The sequence below is a fragment of the Rhinopithecus bieti genome, unplaced genomic scaffold (genome assembly GCF_001698545.2).
Source record: "Rhinopithecus bieti isolate Rb0 unplaced genomic scaffold, ASM169854v2 scaffold_32105, whole genome shotgun sequence".
Taxonomy (NCBI): Eukaryota; Metazoa; Chordata; class Mammalia; order Primates; family Cercopithecidae; genus Rhinopithecus; species Rhinopithecus bieti.
In genome coordinates, this window is record NW_016814250.1 from 1,112,984 (window position 1) to 1,140,568 (window position 27,585).

Genomic DNA, 27,585 nt, shown 5'->3' on the forward strand with positions numbered 1-27,585 from the left:
CTAATTGATAAACATTTGAATTTATCAGCAAAAAAGAAAGACTCACATTTACAAGAGGTATAATTTTTTATTTTTCTGTTAAGTTTTCAAAATTTAATAAGCAATACATGTCTTTTACAAATGTGCTTTACTGTTGATAACTTTTCATCTGGCATTATATAGAGATAACAAAAAGTGAACAGATAGTGTCATAAATTAAGAAAAAAGTCCTTGTGAAACAAGACAAAATAATACGTCTTATAGCGATTAATGAGGTATGGATTTATAGTAGTAAAATTTTTGTTTCTGAGTATTATTTTACAGGAACATAACTTTAAACCAGCATTAGTGAAGAACAGATACATTATTTGCAGGAATAGATCAATTAATTGGCTTTCAGGAGTTCTTGAAGAAATGAATTGAATTTAAAAAGCTCATATACCATTATGCATTTATGTGAAGGCAGCATTAATCTTATTTAATGCTGAGGATTCAGGAAATTCAGCTTCGTTGGAAAAGGAGCATCTGTTTTACTTGTATTAATAGACTCATTTATTTTGGAGGCAGCCATATGTAGGCAGGAAGGAATTTATATTTTATTTTTCATTTTCTCGTTGTTTATTTCTAAATCCCCTGCCATTTGTTTCTCTCACTCACACAGTTGGATGTAAACTCAGTTGTTTACAATTCAAAACATAATGCTTTTATTAAAAATAATGCTGTTTGCCATTGTTAGGATTTTGTCTGATCCCACAAAATTGTATTTTTTTTTCCTTGTTTTTTAACACATAAGGAATCTGGGCATTATGTACTACTGTCATAAACACTTATTAAAGTATTATCAAAATGACACAGTATTAAGTCTTGTGTAAACCTGGATTATATTTAAATGTCAGCTATTTAGTTACACACTCTATGTGTGTATGATTGGTTCGACATCCACATGTGACTTTTTCTTTTGTCTCTCTAATGCCTTTGACTGACATTTGGATGGCACTTGACAGTTCATAAAAGAAAAAGGAGCTTTTACACCACTTAATCCTTACTGCTTTTACTTTGGATAGGGCCCTGTTCTCTACTTGTTGCATATTATTGTGTGCTCCCTCATCTCCTGCCCTCTGTCAATTTTGAGATGATAGCTGCGGCTTTTACAGACCCCCTTTATGCTAGCAGTTCTCTACCTCTGCTCTCACCTCCATTTTCAGGTATCCTAAAAAAGATTTTCATTCCCCAAGTTAATTTCCAAATCCACTTCACTTTCTCATTAGGTATCTCATTTTAAACTTTTCTTAGGCAACATCTTTGGAGTCACCTTGGCCCTTTCTCTTACGCCTGCCATCTAGTCCATCAGTATGTCATCTTTAGTTCCAGAATATAATCTGAGTGTGTCCACTTCTCATGACTCGCTCTTCTCCACACCCTCCTAATGGCTTCTCCAGAGGCCCCAGGGCCCACAAGATCCTGTGTGTTCTGCACCCAACCCAGCTGGGGTCAGCATACTATATACTGAGGGCTGTTGCATTTGTTTTCCTTCTGCTTGGTATGTTTTCAACACGGATCCATGTGTCTCAGACCTTCAAATACTCGTCCAAATACCCTCCACTCAGAGGTCAGTTTATTAAAAGTTTTTCCTGACCTTCTTATTTAGAATGTCCCCTTTACTCTGCTTTATATTTTTTTATACTCCTTTTTTTTTTTTGGGTTGGAGTTTCACTCTTGTCGTCCAGGCTGGAGTGCAATGGTGAGATCTTGGCTCACTGCAACCTCCGCCTCCTAGGTTCAAGCGATTCTCCTGCCACTATCTCCTGAGTAGCTGGGATTACAGGCACCCACCACCACGCCCGGCGAATTTTTTGTATTTCTAGTAGAGATGGGGTTTCATTGTGTTGGCCAGGCTGGTCTAGAACTCCTGACCTCAGGCGATCCACCCGCCTTGGCTTCCGCAAGTGCTGGAATTACAGGCATGAGCCACAGGGTTCAGCCTATTTTTTTTTCATAGTCTTAAAACCGTTTTGACATACTGTTCATTTGTTACGTGGCTTCTTCCACTAGAATGTAAGCTCCTTGAAGGCAACAACATTGTCTTATTCAGTGTTCTATCTTCAGTGCCTAGAACAGTACCTGTTAGGGAGTAGGTACTTAATGTATATTTATTGAATGAACAAGTGTGGAGATGCTTGTACAGTGAGCTGGGGCTCCAGCAATTTATCAGTCCCAAAGATAATTCACCTCCAGAAACATGAAGAGATCCTAAAGATGAATAATTTGTTTCATTTAAATTACATACACTTTTTTATCTTGCTCTGTTTGCTCTTTACAAACTTATGTGCTCACACTGAAACTGCCTTCTATTTTAAGTGTAAAGCCCTTCATAGGGGTATGATTTTGAAGGGGAAAATGTTAGGTTTGGATATTCATTACTTTTGGCAGTGGTTAATGTAATGCTAATTTTCAGTGAATTGAGATGCTCAGGAGATTGTAAAAGTTGCAGAGAATGATACTGAACAAAGGCTTAGAAACGTACATAATTCATTCTCTCCTCTTGTTTCAATTGAAAATAACAGGAGATGGCCGGGTGTGGTGGCTCATGCCTGTAATCCCAGCACTTTGGGAAGCTGAGGCAGGTGGATCACAAGGTTAGGAGATCGAGACCATCCTGGCTAACACGGTGAAACCTCGTCTCTACTAAAAATACAAAAAAATAGCTGGGTGTGGTGGCGGGCGCCTGGAGTCCCAGCTGCTTGGGAGGCTGAGGCAGGAGAATGGCGTGAACCCGGGAGATGGAGCTTGCAGTGAGCTGAGATCGCGCCACTGCACTCCAGCCTGGGCGACAGAGTGAGACTCTATCTCAAAAAATAAAATAAAATAAAAAAATAAAACAAAATAAAATAAAATAAAATAAATAAAATAAACATAACAGGAGAGAATTGGGGCATGCATCATGCTGGCTATTTTGGCAGTTCTCTGAGGCCTTGCTACTATACCTTTATGTTTATTGGGCATAATAGCTTCTACGTCCATCCACACCCCTACATTCTACTTAACAGTTGTACAGTAACAGGTATTGGATATTTGATAAAATTCCATTTCTATTTATTTTTGAAGTCTATTTTTTCTTCCTAAGTAGCCAAATGATAATATTTCAGTGTAATAACAATCTACTTGAGAAGCAGATTCCCTGAATAACTTTGTGTGAGACTTGTCTACTTTCTTACATATATTTACAGCTGGAAAGACCAAAAATTAGTTGATAATCAAATCGAAATTGTGTATTTGTTAAAAACTAGTGATTTGCTTGGAGTTGTAAAATGTATAGTGATTGCCTTTTAGATTCATTTTTTTTTTTTTTTTTTGAGACGGAGTCTCGCTCTGTCGCCCGGGCTGGAGTGCAGTGGCCGGATCTCAGCTCACTGCAAGCTCCGCCTCCCGGGTTCACGCCATTCTCCTGCCTCAGCCTCCCGAGTAGCTGGGACTACAGGCGCCCGCCAGGTCGCCCGACTAGTTTTTTGTATTTTTTTTTTAGTAGAGACGGGGTTTCACCGTGTTAGCCAGGATGGTCTCGATCTGCTGACCTCGTGATCCACCCGTCTCGGCCTCCCAAAGTGCCGGGATTACAGGCTTGAGCCACCGCGCCCGGCCTAGATTCATTTTTAAAGGTCAGGCTGAAGGAAATCATTTGATGACCCTAGTTACAACTTGGACGTCCATGGCATTCTTGTAAGAGAGGGCTCTTGTCATGGGATCTTTAGGGTGCAGAAACCTTTGTGGCTGGTGATGCGTTTGCCTGAGTTTTGCTTTGGCCTGCTGGGCTTGTTCTGCCAGCTCTTCTCGGCAGGCTGCACTCGGCTTGTGCTACTGGCCTGGATCTCATGGCTGCCAAGGGTGAGTGAGGCATGGAGTGGCGAGGGGTTCGTGAGTGAGTTCAGGGTCTGGCCACTGTGCAGCCAGGCATGCTGACTGTGGTGGGGCAGGCAGCTCCAGGCACAGGCACCGGCTCCGTGCAAGGCTGTGGCTAGACCGGGCATACTGCAGGTCGCTTCCATTGTGGGCATGGTGGCGTCTGGAAACTTAGAGACACCAGGAACCGCAGAGCCCCAAAGAGGGTGTCACAGCTCTGGCTCAGGGAGCCCCTAGGTCTGGGCTCCCTGAAGGACCACAGTTCTCTCCTTCTCATTGCCCACAATGTGGCGAGCAGGGGAGGGGGAGGTTCACCCCTGTTTGTGTTAACAGCTCTTTCAGTCTGGCCATTCCTTGGGTCCCAAGTTCTTGTCCCACATCCAAGAGGAATGAGGTATACAGACAGTTGGAGGGGTGAGCAAAGTAGAGGGAAACTTCATTGAGCAACAGAACAGTTCTCAGGAGACCTGAAGTGAGTAGCCCTTTTTCGCAGGCAGGTCATCATAATGAGTGTCCAGCTCTCAGGGGAGAGGAGACCTCTAGTGTGTAGCTCCTTTCTACAAGCAGGTCATCCTGACTAGTGGAGGAGACCCCTGGGGGTTGCTTCTTCCAACAACTGGTAGTCCCCATGTCTTTCTGAGTCTGTTTGAGTCCAGGGTTTTTCTGGGCTCAGAAGGGAGGAAATGTGCTGAGTGGTCCATGTGCAGCCATGGGTGGGCCTGGAAAAAGCACTGTAAGTTTTCATTCCCGTCTGCAGACTCCACCCAGAACTGGCAGCCCAGCGGCTCCCAGGCTTCAGGCCATCCTGGCTTAAAGGTGGGGTTTCACCAGGGACCTCTGCCTTCCCACCTAGGAACCTGTCTGTCTCCTGCAGCTGTCAACATGTCATCTACGACACCCAAAGTATTTGCGCCAAGAGATGCCTATAGGCCTCTGTCGAGCTGCTCTCAGCTCCCTGGCCTCCCTCCTGTGCTTGTTGGCATCCAAAGTCCAGAGTGGGCCGAGCCGGAGGTTGGGGGTACTGGGAGCACTGGCATATCAGCACCACCCTAGTGCACACATACCTGGCCGGGTGGCAACAGTACCTGGGCTTGGCTACAACTTTGCTCCACACTGGATCAGGCGCCGGAAGCGAGGAGAGGCCAGAGAGCAGGAGCAGGCACTTCTCGAGTCTGCTGGTGGGGCAGTGGGCCTTCCCCGGCTCCCAAGATCATGGGGATGCCCTGGCCCAGAGCTGTGGCCGTGTGGCTGCAGCTGTGTCTGGGAACATGGGGCTCCTGCCCTGATGACTCCATAGAAGTTGGGACTCCTGCGTGTTTCTGGCCGCCACGGGCACCATGGTGTGCACAGCCCTGGCCACACTTTGCCCTCTGCAGCTGGTGTCCCCACAGTGGCTGCTCCAGACTGTCTGCTGCTGCCATCATTGTCACTGATCCCAGGGATTATGGTGATTTAATCATGGAGCATGTGGCACAACAGTTCCGGATTTTCAGAATATTAAAGGGGTGGTGATAGAGGTTGACTGGTAATGCAAGGGTCATTACAGTAGCAGGAACAACCAAGAGAGAGAATTTGCTAAAAGATAAAATCAAATTGATAAATCTGATGCTGGTATACATTTCTTCAAGGGCCTTTCCAGTAATGACAAATGAGGAAACCACCCTTCTTATGTCTTTATTTTGTTAAATACTCAACAAAATTACTGTGTTTTTGCTGGGAGATGTGCCAGCTAACTGCTGATGACTGAACTATCAAACTCTGGTTATTGGAGGCACAAAAATATGATTCAGAGGAGTGTTAAGTAGAAGTTCTTATTTTAGCTTAGTAATATATATTAAAGTATTTGCTGAAATGTTTTTTATTACGTTTTGAAATGTGTTGTTTCAAATGTATTAAATGCTTTTCAGAAACACATTTTTGGTTATAAAATATATGAATAAAATTTCAATAAAATGTATGATTTGATTGTAGAGTATATGGCTCAGTGGTATTAAGTACATTCACATTGTTTTGCCACTATCACCACCATGCATCTCCAGGGCTTTTTCAAAAATCTTCCCAGACTGCACCTCTGTACCTGTTAACAATAACTCTCCATTCTCCCCTGCTCCAGCCCCTGGCAGCCATCATTCTGCTTTCAGTTTCTATGAATTCGACTACTCTAGGTGTCTCTTATGAGTGGGATCATATAGAATCTGTCCCTTTGTGACTGGTTTATTTCACTTAGCCTGATGTCCTCAAGGTTCATCCATGTCGTAGCATGTATCAGAATTTCCTTCCTGTCTAAGGCTGAATAATATTCTGTTATACATATGAATCAGCTACATTTTATTTACTTGTCCGTCTGTCCGTCCATCCATCCATCCGTCCGTCCGTCCATCCATCCGTGGGCATTTGGGTCACTTTCCCCCCTGCTGCTATGAACAGGGGTGTACACATATCTGTTCCTCTACTTTCAGTTCTTTTGGTTATATGCCCAGCCGTAGAATTGCTGGGTCATGTGGTAATACTATTTTGAATTTGAGGGAAAAATTTATCTTAATTTTTTGTTGGGAGTTGTGCCTGTTAACTGCTGGTGGCTGAACTATTGAATTCTGGTTAATGAAGGCACAAAAATGTGATTTTGAGGAGTGTTAGGTAGAAATTTTCAGTTTAGCTTAGTAACACATTATATTTCAATATTATTTTACTTGAAGCACTGTTTTTCACAGTGCTTGTACCGTCTTGCATTCCCACTAATGATACACAGGGGTTGCAGTTTCTTGACATCCTCACCAACACCACTACTTTTCTTTTTTGGATAGTAGCCACCCTAGTGGGTGTGAGGTGGCATCTCATTGTGAGTTTGATTTACATCCTAATGATGAGCGATGTTGAGTGTCTTTTCATGTGCTTATTGGCCTTTTGTATATCCTCTCTGGACAAATGCCCAGATAAATATTTTTAAGAGTAAAATTAGCTAAGTTAGGAAAAATACCACATGATGCCTAGTAAGAATGGTTTCTTGGACATGAGTTCTTTCTCCACTATTCTCTGTGAAATGCTCTTCTTCTAGTTCCTTTCTAGTTAGGCAAGCTAAGCTGGAAGCTTTTTTTGGAATAGCCTCCTGACCAGCTGGTACCCGCTTCCCTCCCAGGGCATGAGACGTTGTGAGGGCTGCAGATGGGCGTCCAGCCCTGGCCCGCCTTTGAGAGCTGGGTTCTTGAGATGCTGCCATGGCTGGCTCCTCCTCACCTGCTGCCATCACTCCCTGAGTGCTGAGGTGCTGGGCTGTTTCTCAGGCAGATTTTATTCTTAAAGGATTTGTTCATAGAAATGTTTGTTGATTGTGATTGCATGTGGTTCAGCCTTGGGGCATCAGTTGTGGTTGGGGTGAGTTTTTCATGAAGAGAAACCTCTTTGATCTTCAGTTCTTGCGGGTCAACCTCAACATACAGATTGGAGTCACAAACTTTTTCTGCAAAGAAACTGATAGTAAATATTTTAGACTTTTGTGGACCATAAAGTTCCTGTTGCACCTGCTCAATTCTGCTGTTGCAGCAGGAAAGTAGCTGCAGACAATACCTAAATGAATGGTTGTGCCTGTGTTTCAATACTGTATTTACAAAATCAGGCAACACAACGTATTTTGGCCCATGGACCACAGTGTGATGACCTCTGATGTAGAGTTTCACTTTTCACCATCTCCAGTTTGCCTAACCTCTGTGATTCTAACATAGGCAGATATCCAAGTGGAGCAGAACCGGCAACACTTCTATGAACTGTCTCTCGAGTATGTGTGTAAGCTGCAGGAAATCCAAGAACGAAAGAAGTTTGAGTTTGTGGAACCTGTGAGTATTATTGCCAAGTTGCTTGCTGGTGGATTTTTGCAATATAAGATAAGTATGTATCTTCCTAGGTCGGATTTTTGGTTTATAGTTATTGGAGGCCATAGTGCATAAACATGAAAGAGACGTATTGAAAAGGGCAAACACAGCCATGAATTCAAGGAATTGCCTCTAAATCAGTGTTTCTCAACTGTATTTGCACTGCAACATGTAATATTCCCATTGCCACATGATCTCAAGGAAGGCAAACAAATGCAATTTCTGCTACCTTAGCCTATAGCTCTGTCTTTAAAAAATTTCTCTGAAATAATTTATACTAGAATGAGTGAACATGGGTTGTTTATACCAGTTCAAACTTTGGTACTTTAAACAATTGTTTGTAACATGACTTCGAACACAACTCACAATGCTTATGGCAATCTAAGTTTAGAAGCAGGATATGGAACATTTGAGACAATTTTATGAGTTACTCTGACATTTCTTTTTACTTACTTTAGAAACACATGATTTTTGTTTGTGATTATATAGATGATTTCTAGTAGCTTCAGTTGTTTATGAAGATACATGCACATGAATATAACATAATGTAAAGGATATTTCATGTGGATTTCAGCAAAACACGAACTCATTTTCAGGATTCATTTTAATTTTAATATCAACTTGTTGAATGGTTTCTTTTTCTTAAACAGCTTTATTAAGATAACATTCACACACTACATAATTTACCCATAGTGTGTATGGTTTATAGAAACAAGAATAACCAAGTAATGATTAAAAATGAGCATTTGTGGAGCTATGGTTTAGTTGCAGCGATAGTCATTAACCTAAACCAGTAAAGTAAACCTCCTCAAAAGCTTTCTTTTTATGTGAAATAACAGTAATGGCCTGCTTTTATTGGGCATTTATAATGCTCAGTTGCTGTTCAAGTCATTGTTCTAAGTGTTGTACCGAACTCATTAGTCCACACTATTACTCAATGAGGAGATAAGGAAATAGAAGTAGAGAAAGGTTGAATAATTTGCCCAAGGCCCCATAACAAGTCATGGCTGATGTTGGGAATGGAGCCTGCTGGGCATTTGGTGTCACAGCCCCAGATTCTTAACCACCCACGGTGTGGCATTTGGAAGAAAATGAATCTCAACATTTCCTTAATTCTCTCTCCAAGTCACTTCTCTTCACTTTAGATTTATTGACTCACATGTGGAGCAGAGGCAACAGCTCTCTAATTAGAGACAGGTTGGGAGTTGTTAGAAAACTAAAGGTTTAATTACGGGTTTGATGCTGCCCCTGGCAAGTCATGGAATATCTTTGTCAACAAAACACAGGGGTTGCACTCTGTTAGATGTGGCTGGGGAGAGTCTGGAGCTCTTCGATTCTGTGATTTTACTTTCTTATAGATTGTATCAACCTATAGTGATAAGATTTCAATTACAAATACTGGGATTCTCCTGACTAAAGAGGACAAATGGATGACTTTATAATTCAATTTTTCCTACAGAACATGCCATACAAGCTGCCTAATGGCTGTGATATTTAAGGGAAAAAAGCATCATTTTCTATAAAGACCAATTAATAGTGTACTTGGGTTTACTTGAATATTATTGACTTCCCTTTAATCACTTTATTTCAGTGGAATAACAGTGAGATGATGGGGGGAACACTTGGTTGTTTATATGATTCTTTTTTCTCCTGAGTTGTTTTGTGCTAATACCTCTTTTCTTCCTGTGTCTTAGATGCTGTCATTTTTTCAGGGTATGTTTACCTTCTATCATCAGGGCCATGAACTTGCCAAAGACTTCAATCACTACAAAATGGAACTACAGATCAACATTCAGAATGTAAGGAAATGAAAGCTTTCTTTGTAAAAAGATGTTTGAAAAGTGTATTTTTCATTTGTTTGTTGTATGAAAAGCCTTGAATGAAGACAACGCTGATCTGTTGGTACTGAGAAACTGAGGGTATGCTGCCATCTGCTGGTCAACTCTTGGTGTGACGAACTGCTCTACAGTTGGTTGAGGCTTGGGAAATTCTGCCACCTGGCGGCTTTTCCTGCAGTTTTTGGGTCAATTCTAAGGATAAGCTTTGTTACCTTAACTCTTTAAGTCAGCTATTTCTGTAACAGACAAAAGAGCACTCCACTTTAAGGCATTGAATTTATAATGCACTACATTTCTTCTCTTTTAACTATCTTGATTTTTGTTCCCAGATAAGCTTATCGTTTGAGTGGAATTTCTTCCCTACATTTTATGCATATTTACTAATGCGTTGGTGTTCACAGTTGCTATTGGTCTTGATTATTTTCCTTTGGAAAATGTGTGCTTTCTGCCAAGTCTTGGATGAAGAGATTCAGGAGAACAGTGTTAAGCAGCATACTATATGTCATTTTGATCAGGTGGAGGATGTTTTTCCTCTCAACACTAGTTGATCCTGGAGGCGTCCTCATTGACAAGCTGGTCAGGGGATGTTGAGTGTAATTTGAGGTCTTGTTAAGAACGTAGTGAGATAGCTTTGTGACCGACTCACAGCACATAATGAAAGACACACAGGTAGATGGATGGGAATGTGGTTGTTGCCTGCTCTTTATTTCTTTCACAATTGTAAGTTGAGAGTGGGCCGGGAGCAGTGGTTCATACCTGTAATCCCAGCACTTTGGGAGACCAAGGCGGGTGGATCACGAGGTCCAGATATCGAGACCATCCTGGCCAACATGGTGAAACCCCGTCTCCGCTACAAATACAAAAATTCGCTGGGCGTGGTGGAGTGCGCCTGTAATCCCAGCTACTCAGGAGGCTGAGGCAGGAGAATTGCTTGAACCCAGGAGGCAGAGGTTGCAGTGAGCTGAGATTGTGCCACTGTACTCCAGCCTGTGCGACAGAGTGAGAATTCGTCTTACAAAAAAAAAAAAAGTTGAGGGTAAATACTTTTTGTGTAGATTTTGTTTCTAACTTTTTTTTTTTTTAATGTACAGTTCCCTATACTTGGGAATGTAGATGATAAAACCTCTTATTTTTATAATTTATGTGTCAACTTCTATTTGAGGATTGTCAGGACATTTGCCTGGGCTAATGATAGAGTCCTGGAGTAGATTCTTTCTTTTTCTGCTGCTGTGGTCTCACAATTTGTGAAGACAGTTATAAAATATGTGGTATGACTATAGACTATAATGTGACAAAACTTAAAAATCCAAAATGGGTATGTGTGGATTCATTCTAGTTACCCCAGAATTGTTCCTGCAGGTAGTAGAATATTGAGTTTAATGATGTTGAGGTTTTTTTTTTTTTTTTTTTTTTTTTGAGACAGAGTCTCACTCTGTTGCTGAGGCTGAAGTGCAGTGGCGCAACCACTGCTCACTGCAGCCTCAACCTCCTAGGCTCAAGTAATCCTCCTGCCTCAGCCTCCTGAGTAGCTGGGACTGCCGGTGCATCCCAGCACACCCAGCTATTTTTTTTTTTTCTTTTTGATAGAGATGGCATCCCACTGTGTTGCCCAGGCTGCTCTCAAACTTCAGGGTTCAAGTGATCCTCTTTCGTCAGCCTCCCAAGATCCTGGCATTATGGGGGTGAGCCACCATGCCTGGCCGATGTTGAGATTATTCAGAATATTTTGCAGGCAGCAGAAGACAGTTATGTAAAAAGAACACTAGGTAGTTTACATAAGTGGTCCCCAACCTTTTTGGCACCAGGGACCGGTTTTAAGGAAGATAATTCTTCTATAGATGGAATGGAGGTGGGGGAAGATAGGGTATGGTTTCGTGATGAAACTTCCACCTCAGGTCATCAGGCATTATTAGATTCTCATAAGGAGTGCACAATCTAGATCCTTTGCGTGCGCAGATCACAATAGGGTTCGTGCTCCTATGAGAATCTAATGCCACCGCTGATGTGACACAAGGTCAACTCAGGCGGTTATACTCACCTGCCGCTCACCTCCTGCCATGTGACCCGATTTCTAACAGGCCATGGACCAGTACCGGTTGGCAGCCTGAGGGTCAGGGACCCCTGCTTGAGATTATAACTCCTGTTTTCCCCTCCACTTACTGGCTGTATAATTTGTGGAAATTCGCCTTTTCTGTCTGGACCTCATCTGTCAAGTGCAGGACTGGCCAGAATGAGAACCTTCGGGCAGGACTGTATATACAACTTCCAGAATCAAGGTAAAATGAAGAAAATAGTGCCCCTTATTTAGAGATAATGAAGAGTTTCAGATCAGAGGCATTTGATCATTAAACCAAGCAGAAGCTTGTGAACGCATAGGTGAATGCCCTTGAAGCCAGCGCTCTGCCTCAGGTTCCGGGGTGAGCTGTGGGGAAACGTCAGTCTTTTGGGATGTTCAGTGAAACTCCTTGCACAGCTCATTTATTTGTGGAAGTGTGTTTATAACATACCTATGGGGAAGGCGGGGGTTTATTTACCTTATATAAACCCAAAAACCTTTCAGAGGCATTAAATATTTAGATGGTAATGAGCAATATTCAGTCTTGAAATCTTCTGAGCAAACTTGGAAGCTAAGCTATCATTTGAAATGTTTCACAAAATGACCTGGTTGGAATCCTTAATATATTCAGAACTTACACAATTGACAACAGTATTCATTTTCTGTAGAGAAATGGGGAAATGACAGTTTATTGAAAAAAAGCCTTTTTTTGTATTGTCTTGCACTTCAGGATGTGTGGTCATCAGTAAATCGCCCTACATTCTCAACCTTTTTTCTAAATATTCCTGTCTTGATTTTATTTGGCTGTTTCTTAATAAACACTCTTGCAACTCAGAGTTTCTCTTGGCCTCACCTTCAGTATTGAGAACACGTGATCTAGGTGGCATCTCTGCTCTTCAAAATGTTAGTTTTTAGCTAATTTTTTTTTTTTTTTAAAGTCAGAAACACCAGCACTTTTGAAACGCGGGTCACTCATTCTGTATCATCTGCTATACTTCAGTGACGCTGTAATTTGCTCATTTCTTGGCCATTCATCTCGTTCCTTGATGTCAGTTTTTTTATTATAATAAAGATAAAATGCTGGGTATATAAAACGACATATTGTTGAAAAAAGTCCCAGTTGTGTGTGTGTGTGTGTGTGTGTGTGTGTGTGTGTGTTGCATATATTTGTTTGAGATGGAGTCTCGCCCTGTCACCCAGGCTGGAGTGCAGCAGCCCTATCTCGGCTCACTGCAAACTCCGCCTCCTGGGTTCATGCCATTTTCCTGCCTCAGTTTCCCGAATAGCTGGGACTACAGGCACCTGCCACCATGCCCGGCTAATTTTTTTGTATTTTTTGGTAGAGACGGGGATTCACTGTGTTAGCCAGGATGGCCTCAGTCTCCTGACCTTGTGATCCACCTGCCTCAGTATCCTAAAGTGTTGGGATTACTGGCGTGAGCCACTGTGTCCAGCCACATATATGTATTTTAGGAAACATAATCAAATGTTAACTGCCTCTGCATTATAATATCATAAATATTTTGGTCATCTTTTTAGTATTTAATTTTAGTAAAAAAGCAAAAGTTTTATAATCAGAAAACGGTAAAAGTTATTTAAAAGTGAAAACCTATTTTCCCCATTTGATAATACCGATTGTATTGTAAAAGTGCCTAGAGTTTTTTTTTTTTTTTGAGAAATTGAGTCTTCATTTTCTGTAATCTAGAGTGATAAATGGAAATCAAGAAAGTAGCAAGATGGCTTTTAGGAAATGGGTTTTCCAGAAGAATGGAAATTGCCTCAAATTTAAAGAATATTTTAAGGAAGTAATTTTGAACTTTTGTGATTTCTGTCTCCCGAAGAATGTGGGGAAGAGACTAGAATAGAATTCTTCCTGGAAGGAAATACAGTGTGCAGAATTTTAGGATTCATAAAGAGTCCCTAGAAGATAACAAGAATGGGTAGGAAGTGTTTAAGAACATGGGCAAAATATATTTGTCACAATGTTGTAAGGAAAGTAGAATACCAAAACTACAGACTTGTGTATGTGTGTGTGTGTGTGTTTAAAAGAGATTAGAAATGATCACATCAAAATATAACAGCAGTTACCTGAGGGGTGGGCTTGTGGTTAACTTTAGTCTTATCCTTTTTCTTTTTGCCCCACAGATGGGACTATTTGTGTTCGTCTCTCTGTTTTACAGTGATATGGATTAGTTTTTATAATCAGAAAAGAAGTTTTTTAAAGATGTTTTCTCTTTCAATCAGATTTAAAATACTAAAATAATAAGGCTTAATTTAAAGCTAGTTTATTTGGAAATGTTTAATTCCTAAAGCATGTAAAGAAAACAAGGCAGCAATGATCTTTTATTGGATAGATGGATAGCATTAGTGTCCTGCCGTATAGGTTATTGTGAGGATTAAAGAACCATGTACATGCTCAAATGTTACCTATTGTAATGTTTGGGGTCTAACATTATTGTAATTAGAAGATGCCTTCATATGTGCTTGGAACTTATAATTGGAAATTGCAAGGTTTTAGCCATTCTACTGATTTTATGCAAAGTTTTCAGTGCGTAACTTACCTAAAAGTGGTACCATTAAAAAATAGTGGCTGGGGATGGTGACTCACACCTTTAATCCCAGCACTTTGGGATGTTGAGGCGGGAGGATCACTTGAGCCCCAGAGTTCAGGACCAGCCTGGGCAACGTAGTGAGACCATGTCTCCACAAAAGTAGAGAAGAATTAGCTGGAGGTGGTGATGCATGTTAGTAGTCCCTGTACTTGGGAGAGGCTGAGGTGGGAGGATCATTTGAGCCTGGGAGGTCGAGGCTGCAGTGAACTGTGATTGTGCCACTGTACTCCAGCCTGAGCAACAGAGTGAGACTTGTTCTCGAGAGGAAAAAAAAAAAAGCCTTCCATTCCCAGTGCAGACAATAAACCTCTGAGGAAGTCGGGTGGTGAGGGAGAGGGGGACCTCATGGAGGTGTCTGCATCAGGGATGATGGAGTGGTGATGAGACAGAGGTGGCTGCTGGGGCATTTGGGAGGTTGTTTATGCTGAGCAGAGATGTTAAGTGAGCACATAAGCAGACGTGCTGAAAGTGAGAACCAGGCTTCTTACTGCCTGGGAAGAAATTCACAAATTTGGAAGGAGAGAGACTGGAAAGAAACCTGAAGAACTGGAGTAGAATTAGATTTCTTGATAGGAAGTCATGGATTTGCAAATATATAGGTAGATATAGAAGTAGTGATTGTGTGTTTGTATAAACACATGTGCTCTGTGTAGACAGTTGACCTTTGAATAACGTTGGGGTTAGCACCTCTGCGCTGTTGGGTGTCTGCATATAACTTTTGACTTCGCCCAAACTTGACTACTAATTGCCTACTGTTGATCCCATAACAGAAATAGTTGATTACTACATATTTTGTGTGTTCTATGTGTGATATACTGTGTTCTTACAATGAAGTAAGCTAGAGGAAAGAAAATGTTACTGCAAAAATCATAAGGAAGAGAAAATATACTTACTATTCATTAAGTGGAAGTGGATCCTCATAAAGGCCTTCGTGTGTTTTCATAATGAGTAGACTGAGGAGGAAAAGGTGCTGTCGCAGGAGTTGTAGATGGGGAGGAAAATCCATGTATTAGTAGATCCACAAAGTTCAAGCCTGTGTTAAGGCTCAACTGTATGAACATCTGTTTCCTCAGTCTGTCTGCTGAGAAGACTTAGAAGCAATGATACTTCCTTAGCTGTGAGCACACTGTGCCCGGATCTTGGTTCCCAAATACTAAATACTCTCCACTAAAAAGAACAAGAGCTCCTTTCCAGGACTGGGGCAGGGAAAGTGTAAGATGAGCTTAGGGTACCTTATTGGACCAGAAAGTAAGGAACTGGTCGAAAATTAAGGGGACCAGTCAAAAGACAGAAGCCAGCTCGAAGAGACTCCTGCTGCTCAAATCTAGGGCAATTTGAGCATGAACATAAATAATAGGATTATTGGCTTAAATACAAGTGTGTGTACATGCTGTCACCTGTGATAGCATCCATCCATGTATGGCATGCATATATACGCATATGTGTAAATATATTATACACACACGGGGAGAAGTGAGGGTTGGAAGGAATCTCAGCAAAATGACCAAAGAGGGGAGTAAAATCAGGGTGAAATTAGTACAAAGATGGGGATAAGGGCCGCGGATGGTGGCTCATGCTTATAATCCCAACAGTGTGGGAGGCTGAAGCGGGTAGATTGCTTAAGCCCAGGAGTTTGAGACCAGCCTGGACCCCATATTGAGACCCCCGTCTCTAGAAAACAACAACAACAACAACAACAAAAACCACACACACAAAAATTAAGCCTGGCGTGGTGGTGTGCACCTGTAGTCCCAGCTCCTCTGGAGACTGAGGTAAGAGGATGGCTTGAGTTCAGGAGGCTGAGGCTGCAGTGAGGTATGATCGTGCCACTGTGCTCTGGCCTGGGAGACAGAGTGAGACCCTGTCTTTAAAAAAAAAAAAAAAAAAAAGGAGGGGGGGGGGGGGGGATAAGAAAACCTGGAGAAATGGAAGGAGAGAGGGAACGGGAACCTAGTCATCAACAACTGAGTTCTACTTGCTTTGCAGGCTTATACTTTCTTACAGGACATAAGCTGATTTTTCTCACAGCTTAGTTTGTGTTTAAAAGAAAACCTCGGCAGACAGGTTTTCCCTTTTACAATCTACGTTTATCAGATGACTCTCCATCCCTTGACAAAAAAGATGTGCCATTCTACCATTTTCCCACGCTTAGGACCCTTGGCAACCCCTTTTATTGTAGGGAGGAAAGAGGAGAAATTTCAATAATAATTTTCTGTCTCAGTTCCTCCACAGTTTCACATCAGCAGTTTTTTGGTATTAATACAATTATTTTTGAGCCTGGATGAAAGAAGTGTCCAGGAACATGGTAGTGCCGACTCATCACAATTGCCTTGGTAATAATTCTGTTACTTCACCTTGCATATACGTTTTCAGTGTAGCCGTTTGACAGATATTGGCACACCATGTCTCCTGCGTTTCAGAAATGCGATTTGTCTCTTCAGATATCAAAGACATTATTTGTGTAGGTGAGATTTTTTTCCCCCTTCGGTCTTCAGGGAAGAAATGTCATTTTCAAGTGCAATTGCCATGACCTGGAAAAACTGACACTTGTATTTATTAGTTTGCAAAGAAGAATTAAACTTTTTCAGATTCTGAGTATTTACAGACTGTTAATGTCACAGTAACAAATCAGATTGATTGAGTCAGATTGGTTGTTGCAAAGGAAATACTTCTCAGGTAGATATATTAAAACCTACTTATGTTTTAAACCTAAAATTTAGTAGTAGTGTGAGACCTGAAGGCAGGAATTTTTTATGTTGAATAATAAAATTATTCATGGTGTTAGAAAGCCTCCAAAATAAGTAACCTGTAGTAACCCTGGCTTATACTCCTCTGGTAGCTGTTTTACCACTATTTTTTTTTTTCTTTGCGCATTAATCTCAGAAGATATACTGGAAGGAATGGGGATATTTTGATAAATTTATAAAAAAGTTATTTAGAGTTTAAAAATGTAATTACGGTTATCCAGAGACTTTAAAATGTGCACGAGAAAACTCAGAACTTAACATTTATGTGTGTTTTTTAATTCATTTCAGACACGGAATCGATTTGAAGGAACAAGGTCAGAAGTGGAAGAGCTTATGAACAAAATCAGACAGAATCCCAAGGACCACAAACGAGCAAGTCAGTTTACAGCAGAAGGCTACCTGTATGTCCAGGAAAAAAGTAAGAGGACCTTCAGCAGTGGCTGCGTGGCTGCTTAAACATGCAAATTATTGAAAACTCTGTTGTTCTTGCCATTACTGTGACATTTTGGGCAATTATTCCTACCCCTTTCCCTGCCTGCTTCTGTCGCCTAGTGGGTATATATTGCACCATTCCAGCCCTGGAGAGAGGGGCACAGTGAGCGTAGGAGTGGCTGTGAGCACCCTGTTCTTCTGACACCCCACTAGCTTCTGTTTCACACTGTGCGCGCCCCAGGAACATGCTTGTAAGGGAGTCAGAATTTGGTGTAAGATTGAAAATGAGCCGGAGTTACGAGGGTATTTTGTTTTTTCTCCTTCCCCCTCACCTCTGCCCTCAATACCAATGCACACAGGCACACACATTCATACACGTGTACACATCCTCCCCTCCCACAACCCTGCCTCACCGTCATCTTAAGGTCAAGGGGGACATATTAGTATTTTTCTCCTTCCTTCATACCATTTTTGTTCCTACCAATCTGAGATAGCTGATTCTTACTCAAATCATCAGGAAGACTGCAGATAGTGATAAAAGATACTCGTATGTGGCATCCTAACTTGTAGGGCTTTTAGTCTTTGTTGCTGTCTTAGCAAATACACAGTGCACAGATTGTTCTCATTTTGAAAACTGAAGGACCTGTATTTCTTTCAGACTTTGAACATTTGGTCTTATTTGAACAGCTAAGTTCTTAAAGTTTACTACTTCAACTGTAGAACCCAATTGCTAGTTAGCAGGAAGGATGAGAATGTGAAATGTGTCTCTCTTTACTATTTCCCTCCCTCTTCACCCTTAACTGTAATTAGGGTGTTTTACAGATTTCACTTCATTTAAGTGTGGCTGATTTACAGGACTTTCAATCCGACCTAAAAATTTACTAGTAGAGATGACTCAGGGAAAGGTTACAGGATATCTGTGCTTTGAATGGAAGTTCATGTTCTATGCAGGCAGCAGGATGGTTGTGAGTTTTCCATTTGCCCTTATTCTGGAATCTTGCAGCCTTCACCTCTTGTGAGCAGTTCTATGATATGGCAGAAGTCCGAATTTTTCTCATACATTATCTTATTAATCTCAGTTTTAAAAATTGAATTTGAAAGAACTAAATTAAAACTCAAGATAGTCATGAGAATGTTAGAATTATTTGTGTTACATGCCCAAGTGAAAATCACAGGAAACTTTAATGTTTACATTCATCACTGTTGCCTTTGAGAGAAATTGGACTGAAGCAACGTAACAGTAGTGGTAAAATTCTTTGCTCACTTACTGTATACCCAGCACTGTGCTAAACTTGTATACAACTTATCTCATTTATCCATAAAACAGCCCTATGAAGTATAAGGTACTGTTATTATTCCCCATTTATAAATGAAAATGGAGGCACTGAGGGTAAATAATGTTCCCTAGGTCATACAACTACTGAATGCTGGAATTGTCATTCTGAAAGTAGAGTCTGTGTTGGTAACGTCTCCTGTAAGTTGCTTGGCGCTTGGACAGGCGTGAAAGAGCATCGTTAGTGTGTATGCCCAGAGCTGGTCGAATAGGCTCTGTTTGTTGTCAGAAAGGGGTGGTGGCCTTGATAGTTGGGGTCAGAGATTCCGATTTAAGGTTCGGCTTTGTCATTTTCCAGGCATTTGGGCTAAGCTTACATTTTTTAAGATTAAAAAGGCAGTAAGTATCATCCTCTCTGGGCAGTTTTTTTTTTTTTCTTAGAGTTAAATAAAATATCTGTGCAATAGTTTTTCGTGAACCATAGAACACAGTACAAATGCTGGTTCTTTAAAACACAAAACAGTGGTTCCCAAATTCAGGTCTTTGGACTAATGATGGTCTGAGATAAAATTGATTTTAGTCTGTAACTCCTTTCATCTATTACCCCATCCCAAATAATGTAATTAGCTTTTCCTAAAACTAGCTGAAAGCATTCCTTTTACATGAGTTATTTTTTTCCCTCCTGAGCTTATCTTTTTTTAGGTGTAGAAGCTTTGTTTGTACATGAAATTACGGTGATAACAGATGTTAATTGCTTTTGTAAAAATGTCTTGACTCAGTAAAGTAAAAAATTGTCAACTTCTGCTGGGCCTAACCTTTAATTTGTTGTTGGACTTGTATTGGCATGTGAAGTTCCAGATGCTAGAGGTCCCTCTGACATACAGCACTGTCCTGTGAGCCCTAATGGTGGTACTGCTGACTTAGTAAGAGTGGAAAAGGGGTTCAGAGAATGTTCTGGGGCATACTTGGACAGTCACTCCTATTGTCTTAAATTTCTTATTCTTCATACTTCTTTTTTTTCTTTTTTGCTAGGAGTACAGATGTGAGCCACTGTGCCTGGCCATTCTTTTGATTCTTAAGATTTTCTAGACCTTACTGATTACAGTAATGTTAAGCCAGACAATACCAATGTTAATTTATTTTATTTTTTGACAGTGTTGCTCTGTCACCTAGGCTGGAGTGCAGTGACACGACCTCGGCTCACTGCAACTTCCGCCTCCTGGGTTCAAGACATTCTCCTGCCACACCCTCCCAAGTAGCTGGGGTTACAGGCACGCACCACCATGCCCAGCTAATTGTTGTTGTTGTTGTTGTTATTGTTTTTGAGACGGAGTCTCTGTCGCCCAGGCTGGAGTGCAGTGGCGCGGTCTCAGCTCACTGCAACTTCCGCCTCCTGGGTTCAGGCTATTCCCCTGCCTCAGCCTCCCAAGTAGCTGGGACTATGGGTGCCTACCACCACCCTGGCTAAATTTTTTGTGTTTTAGTAGAGACGGGGTTTCTGCTAAACCAGGATGGTCTCCATCTCCTGACTTCATGATCCACCTGCCTTGGCCTCCCAAAGTGCTGGGATTACAGGCATAAACCCCCACGCCCCGCCCATACTTCATTTTTAAAGGTTAGCTTTCAGTCATCAGTAAGAGCAGCTGCTTACCAGGGTGCTCTTCATGGACTTAAAGTGCACTAGGTGGATTTTTAGACTAGATGCTTCTTAGCACTATGATTCTGTAATTCTATCATTTTGAGAGGCCAGAATTAAATCCCAAACCATCTCATATATGGGATGCAACTTTTGAACCCATTGTGAGCTCTTAATACCTAGAAACAAACAAAAAATTGAGCTTACATTTAAGAGATTTTCAGGTAGGAGATAACTGTTGATTTTTCTGGCAAAATATTTAAACAGTATGTCTTCAAATCACTTCTGTGTTGCTAAATCTGTCTTAGCGTTTTGTTTCAAAGCACCTCTTCTTATTTTCCCTTTTCTTATTAGAACCAGCAGTATTGCTGATCTGTTTCATTGATTCAACTGTATCTGTTGCTGCTTTTTAGACCTTTCCTCTTTAGTAATGTATTTATAGCTCTGCATATCTGCTTAATTTATGAGGGAAAATATAAAGGGCTGTTTTTTTTGTTGAAGGGCCTGCTCCGTTTGGATCCAGTTGGGTCAAACACTATTGCATGTATCGAAAAGCAGCGAAGAAGTTCAACATGATCCCATTTGAGCACAGATCTGGAGGGAAACTTGTAAGTATTTGATTCAAAATAGAATAGATTTTAGTCTGTCAGAGGTAGTGTTTGAGGGTGTCATTTTAATGGTTTATATTCACTGATGATAAATTTTTAGTTTTAAAATCTTTGTTTTGTTTTTAAGTGAAATGGGCCAGAAGACGGAACAATGTATATGTTTTCTGAATTGCATGCTTGGGTTTTAAACCACTAGATTTTTTTTTTTTTTTGTCTTCATTTAAGTTCTGGGATACATGTGCCGAACGTGCAGGTTTGTTACATAGGTATACATGTGTCATGGTGGTTTGCTGCACCCATCAGCCTGTCATCTACATTAGATAATTCTCCTAATGCTATCCCTCCGGTAGCCCCCCACCCCCTCAGAGGCCCCAGTATGTCATGTTCCCCTCCCTGTTTCTGTATGTTCTCATTGTCAGCTCCCACTTAGGAGTGAGAATATGCAGTTTTAACCACTCGATATTTTTTAGGTGAACAATAGAGCCCTTTTATGTTACTGTTTAAGATAAAGGTAACATTGACAGCAAGCTTTCATGACTCAGTGGTTCCTCAGCATTTATACAATGGAGCTGACTTGCACAAATGTATTCATAGCCTAAAAACAAAGAAGAGTGATCTGTAATAAATTTTACTGTTGTTCAGTTGTCTTACAAAGTTCTCACATAGGTATTTGCAATGCATTTAGTTAACTGCTCCCCCTGAAATAAAAACAGCAGAGCGTAATAGTAAGAAAAGAGCAGGAAGACCTCACAGAGTTGGCTGTGTAGAAAGGTGATCTTTATATGTATTTTAAATGGAATCTGCAGCTTATTACAATAATTAGTGGTCTAGAAACAAAACTCTTCCCACCAATGTTGAACATAATTGATAACACATTTTTAAGAAAGCAGGTTAATTCATTGCTTGCTGGGTGAATGGGTATGGTTTTGCTTAGGTGAATAAAAAAAACAAAACCAAAACCTAAGTTCACTTCTATTTACTTACACGATGCCTTTCCCTGAAAAATATTTAAAGCAGCTTTTAATAAAAACACATTTATATAATAATGAAAGAGACATGGAAAATTAGTCATGGTGAGGAGAAGGAAGCGAGGAGATGGCTCTTGAAGCATCAGGTTTGAGACTGAGTTTCCTGTCAGAGCCGATTCAAGTCCTGAGATATTTCTGCTTAGTGATACCTTTCTGTTTTAGCCTCCAAATAATAATAAATATGTTATGGAATATAGCTGGAGATTTTGAATATTTGTATATCTTAATGTTATTTAGAGATCTTCACATTCTGGAAAATGTGAAAATGTTCAGTAAGTATGTACTCACACTTCATATAGTTGTTCTTTTACTGAGCACCTGTATTTCTGCACTGCAAATTAAGTAAAGATAAATTCAGGGTGGTTCACATAGGAAAGACAGAAATTGCCTAGATTAAATGGTTCTAGCTTTAGATTATCAAAATATTTAATCTAGGGTTATTGGTGTACTTTTAGGTTGACCTGTATGGAATTGCAATTTTTATAGGCCAAAAATAGTCACATATTGTCTGTGACATGTGGTGTGACATAATATGAAATAAATTTTTACACGAAAAAAAGAATACAATAAGAGACTAACAATATTCCAGTATCTAAAAACTGTACTGTTAATCTACCTTTAAAGATTAACGTTTGGCCAGGCACGGTGGCTCACGCCTGTAATCCCAGCACTTTGGGAGGCCGAGGCGGGCAGATCATTTGAGGTCAGGAGTTCAAGACTGGCCTGGCCAACATGGTGAAATCCTGTCTCTACTAAAAATATAAAAATTAGCCAGTCATGGTGATGCACACCTGTAATCCCAGCTACTTGGGTGGGTGAGTCACAGAGTTGCTTAAACCCAGGAGGCGGAGTACAGTGAGCCGAGATTGCACCACTGCACTCCAGCCTGGGCATTTTAAAAAAAATGATTCAAAAAATAGAGGTTAGTTGCAACTGTGACAGAGCAAGACTGTCCAAAAAAAAAAAAAAAAAAAAATGAACATTGGTATTGTCTGGCTTAACATTACCACAGTCAGTAATGTCTAGAAAATCTTAAGAATCAAGAGAATGGCCGGGCATGGTGGCTCATGCCTATAATCCCAGCACTTTGGGAGGCCGAGGTGGGTGGATCATCTGAGGTCAGGAGATTGATACCAGCCTGACTAACATGGTGGAACCCTGTCTACTGAAAATGCAAAAATTAGTCAGGTGTGGTGGTGACCACCTGTAGTCCCAGCTGCTCAGGAGGTTGAGGTGAGAAAATAGCTTGAACCAAGGAAGTGGAGGTTGCAGTGAGCCAAGATTGTGCCACTGCACTCCAGCCTGGGTGAAAGAGCAAGACTCCCTTCTGAAAAGAATCAGGAGAATGACAAAAATGTTAATATTTTAGATTCTAAATAGCGTTTAAAAAGCCATTTTGAAAGAGGATAGGGTAAAGAGAAGGGACTTAAGATCTTGAACCTTGCTCCCCTGCTCTCCAGTATAGAATGGCTAAGTGTTTATATGCTTATCCTGTAAGTTTTGAGACTGTTCAAAATGATTATTTGCAGGGAGACGGAGAGGTGTTCTTTTTGAAAGAATGTACTAAGAGGCATACTGACTCCATTGACAGAAGGTTTTGTTTTGACATAGAAGCTGCTGATCGGTAAGTTATTGGAATCATTGGACATGGTGAAAGAGTCGTTTTAAAAAAATGATTAAAAAAATAGAGGTTACTTGCAACTGTGATTTCCATGGCCTGGGAAAATGTTACCTTGCTATATTTCCAGGCTATGTGTTCATTATAAGCCGTTTAGTCTTGGTCACTGGGTTTAGCTATGGAGTGATAGTTTCATCTTGATTTAGTTAGGAGTCATTCTAACCAGGGTTGTCACTTAAAAAATAACCTTGGAGGCCAGGTGCAGTGGGTACGCCTGTAATCCTAGCACTTGGGGAGGCCTAGGTAGGCAGATCACCTGAGGTCAGGAGTTCAAGACCATCCTGGCCAACATGGTGAAATCCTGTCTCTACTAAAAATACAAAAATCAGCCAGGCGTGGCGGCGCACACCTGTAGTCTCAGCTACGTGGGAGGCTGAGGCAGGAGAACCACTTGAATCCAGGGGGTGGGGGCTGCAGTGAGCCAAGATGGTCCCACTGTACTCCAGCCTGGGCGGACAGAGACTCCGTCTAAAAGGAAAAAAAAAATTGCCTTGGAGCTTTTCATTATTGATCCAAGCCTAATTTGTAGCATGAAGAGAACAATGGCAAGAGGAACTGGGTGACAAAGCTAAAAAGGGGTGATAGGTAGCTAGCTATTTATACAGAACAACATTCATTTGTGCTTGTGGGAGTTTTCAGTGTCTACATCCTGTACATGATGGAGGGTCTTAAGCAAACTCCTTCTGTTTATTCAAAGATGAATTATTTTTTTTCTTATTGTATGACTTCTAGTTATTTAGTTGTAAAAGAGTCTTTGCCAGAGAGGAATTAGTAGAAGAGAAAGGTTTGTTTGTCATTATTACTACTTGTCTGGCATTAATTTCTATGTCCTCCAGTAGCATTAAGGAAAATCCTAGTGCTCATAGAATATTTGCTTTTTAATGGCTGATAGTACAGTGATTCCTTGCCAGCCCTGGTTTTGGCAGTGGTGGTTTTTAGATAAGGCTGTTCTATGTTTGTATAATAAAAGCTTATGAGATTTGTTAAAGCAAAAGTTCAGGTCAGAACCCAGGAATACAAAAGTAATTAATGCTGCTTGCTCTGTTAGATGATACAGTTGAGTCTCTGGGGGTAGTGCAGAGAGGGAGGAGCAGTGCTTTTATAATAAATGAATTGAGGACCATTTATTGTACATAAAAACAGGCCCTTAAGCACTATGATAATTTTGGCACTACTGCGAAAAGGATGAGTGGTTAAATAAGCATTTTACCAAGATAGGAAAAATATGGAAGAGAATGTCAGTGTAAAAGAGGTTGGATCTTGCTATGTTGCCCAGGCTGGTCTCAAAACTCCTGGACTCAAGCAATCCTCCCACTTTGGCCTCCCAAAGTCATAGGACTACAGGTGTGAGCCACCGTGCCTGGCCTAAATTTCAAGCCAATAAGAATTCTTCCAAACTTTAAAAACGGAATTAGTAACACAAGTCGAGCATACATCTGTGTGCACACACCCATGGGTAGCACTGGATTCCTTTCTGAGTGCCACTGTTGTAAATGCTTCCGTGTTTTATCTCAGCAGTTTCCTTGCCATAGCTCTCTCAAGTAGTTGTTACTGTTTTCATTTTATGAGAGAAACTGTGGCACAGAGCATTTGAGCAGTTTCCCCAGGGTCACGTAGCTAGTGGTAGTTGAAGAGCTGAGATTTGAATCCCTGCATTCTCCACCTAGAGCCCCATATCTTACCTTTTTCTCTTTTCTTTCTTATTTTTTTTTTTCAGACGAGTCTCACTCTTTTTGCCCAGGCTGGAATGCAGTGGTGCAACCTCGGCTCACTGCAGCCTCTGCCTCCCAGGTTCAGGTGATTCTTCTGCCTTAGCCTCCTGAGTAGCTGGGATTGTAGGCACACGTTACCACACCCGGCTAATTTTTGTATTTTTAGTGGAGACAGGGTTTCACTATGTTGGCCAGGCTGGTCTTGAACTCCTGACCTCAAGTGATCCACCCACCTCGGCCTCCCAAAGTGCTGGGATTACAGGCAAGAGACACTGCGCCCAGCTTGAGCCCTACCTCTTAACCACTGTGCTATAAGCCTCTGCAGATTACCATATGGTCAGAATGTTTTCTAAATAATTGACAAAGATGTGTTAGTAGTGCTGTCTACTAGAGAATATGTTAAGTGAGGTGAATCTGATTAGTTTTGAAAGCAGGGTACGTCTATAATGCAATTCAATCACTTTAATCATCCAAAGTATCTGGTTTGCTCTGAGACCTTGATCATCCCCATTTTTTTTTTTTTTATTAGCCATGATCCTTGCTATGATTGAAACTACTCTCCGCCCCTCAAAGACATTGATGAGGGATTCCTATGGAGGTGCTTACACATATGAAGGATAACACCTGTAGGGAGACTCTTGGAACAGGGGAGGACTTTAGGTCGGTGATCTATTCTAGTGGTTTTCAAGTGCTTTACAGGGAGACCCTCTTTTCAAATAAAATTTCATGTTAATGCATATGTAAAGCAAAATAGTGGGTTCCCTTATTAAAGAGGCATAGGGGCCTGGATTCTCCCCCTTTTAGCTTCCCTCTTTTTTCTTGCAGAAGTCTCTAATTTACTTCCATTGAGGTCCACAGCTCTTTTCTGGGAACTCCTGGCGGGGGACCTAATCTAGTTTAGGTGGTTAAAGAAAGGCAAACAGAGGATCTGACATCTAAATTCATAACTAAAGGGTTATCTGGAGTCAGCTGGGATTGAGATTCGTGTGCCAGGTAGAGTGAATGTCGCATGTGGAGGCCTGGAGACAGGAGAGGGCATGATGTATTTGAGACACCTAGCGTCACTAGTGCAAGAGCCGGAGAGAATGGGAAAAGAGGCTTGAGATGGGGCAAGGGCCTGAGCTTGAAGTGTTTGAACTTAATCCATTAAATAGTTTTAAGCAGGGCAGTAAGTGACAATTATATTTGTATTTCTCAAAGCTCATTCTGGCAGCTTAAGAAAGATCTGGAGGTGGCAAGAGTGAACAAGAGAAAGTCGTTTAAGGACAGGGTGAGAGGGCCAGGAATGGTGTGGTGGCAGTGGAGATGGAGCCAAGTGGGGTAGATCTTTGGGGATAAATGGGATGTTGCAGTTAGAGGGTGAAGGAGTGAGGAAGGTTTCTGGCTTGAGTAGCTAGATGGTACCATTTACTAAGGTGGGAAACAAAGTGGGGGCATAAGGATAGGGGAAGATAGTGAAATTAGTTTGGGTCATTGTATTAGTTCATTTTCATACTGCTATGAAGAAATGCCCAAGACGGGGTCATTTATAAAGAAAAAGAGGTTTCATGGACTCACTGTTCCATATGGTTGGGGAGGCCTCATAATCATGGCAGAAGGCGAAAGAGGAGCAAAGGCACATCTTACATGGCAGCAGGCAAGAGAATGTGTGCAGGGAACTGCCCTTTATAAAAACCATTAGATCTCGTAAGACTTATTCACTGTCATGAGAACAGCATGGGAAAAACCTATTCCCATGATTCAGTTACCTCCCACCAGGTCCCCCCCACAACACATGGGGTTATGGGAGCTATAGTTCAAGATGAGACTTGGGTGGGGGCACAGCCAACCCATATCAGTCATGGTGAGTTAGATTGCTGTGGGTCATTATGAAGAGAAACCTGGGAGGAAATTGGGTACAGAGCTTGGCGTCTGTGGCAGCATTTGATTGGTTATTCATGTTTGACCTCCTGAAACTCTCCATCCTTTTACTTCCCTGACCGTTAACTATTCTGGTTCTCCTCAGATCTTTTGGTCCTCTCCAGTTCAGCTGTTGCTCCTTTAAATGTTGCCATTCCCTATAGTTGTTTTTCTGTATCCATCCATTCTCATGGTTCACACTGAAAGTATATCTCTCTGTAATACGTAGTTTTCTTACCTTTTTCTGTGTTTTGAACTGCTTCTAGAATCTTTAGCTCCTTAATCCTAAAATCTGAGATCTATAATGCTTCCAAATGCAAAACT

The 27,585-nt window shown here is 41.2% G+C and overlaps 1 protein-coding gene across 1 annotated transcript in view; it reads left to right on the forward strand.

Moving 5' to 3' along the window:
• Positions 1-27,585, forward strand: part of ARHGAP10 (Rho GTPase activating protein 10) — a 341,688-nt gene that overhangs the window by 128,910 nt on the left and 185,193 nt on the right. Inside the window, exons 5-10 of the mRNA XM_017850073.1 lie at positions 4-57; positions 7,596-7,706; positions 9,437-9,541; positions 17,284-17,413; positions 20,838-20,944; positions 23,502-23,596. Of these exons, the coding sequence (XP_017705562.1) occupies positions 4-57; positions 7,596-7,706; positions 9,437-9,541; positions 17,284-17,413; positions 20,838-20,944; positions 23,502-23,596 (602 nt within the window). The remainder of the gene's footprint in view (positions 1-3; positions 58-7,595; positions 7,707-9,436; positions 9,542-17,283; positions 17,414-20,837; positions 20,945-23,501; positions 23,597-27,585) is intronic.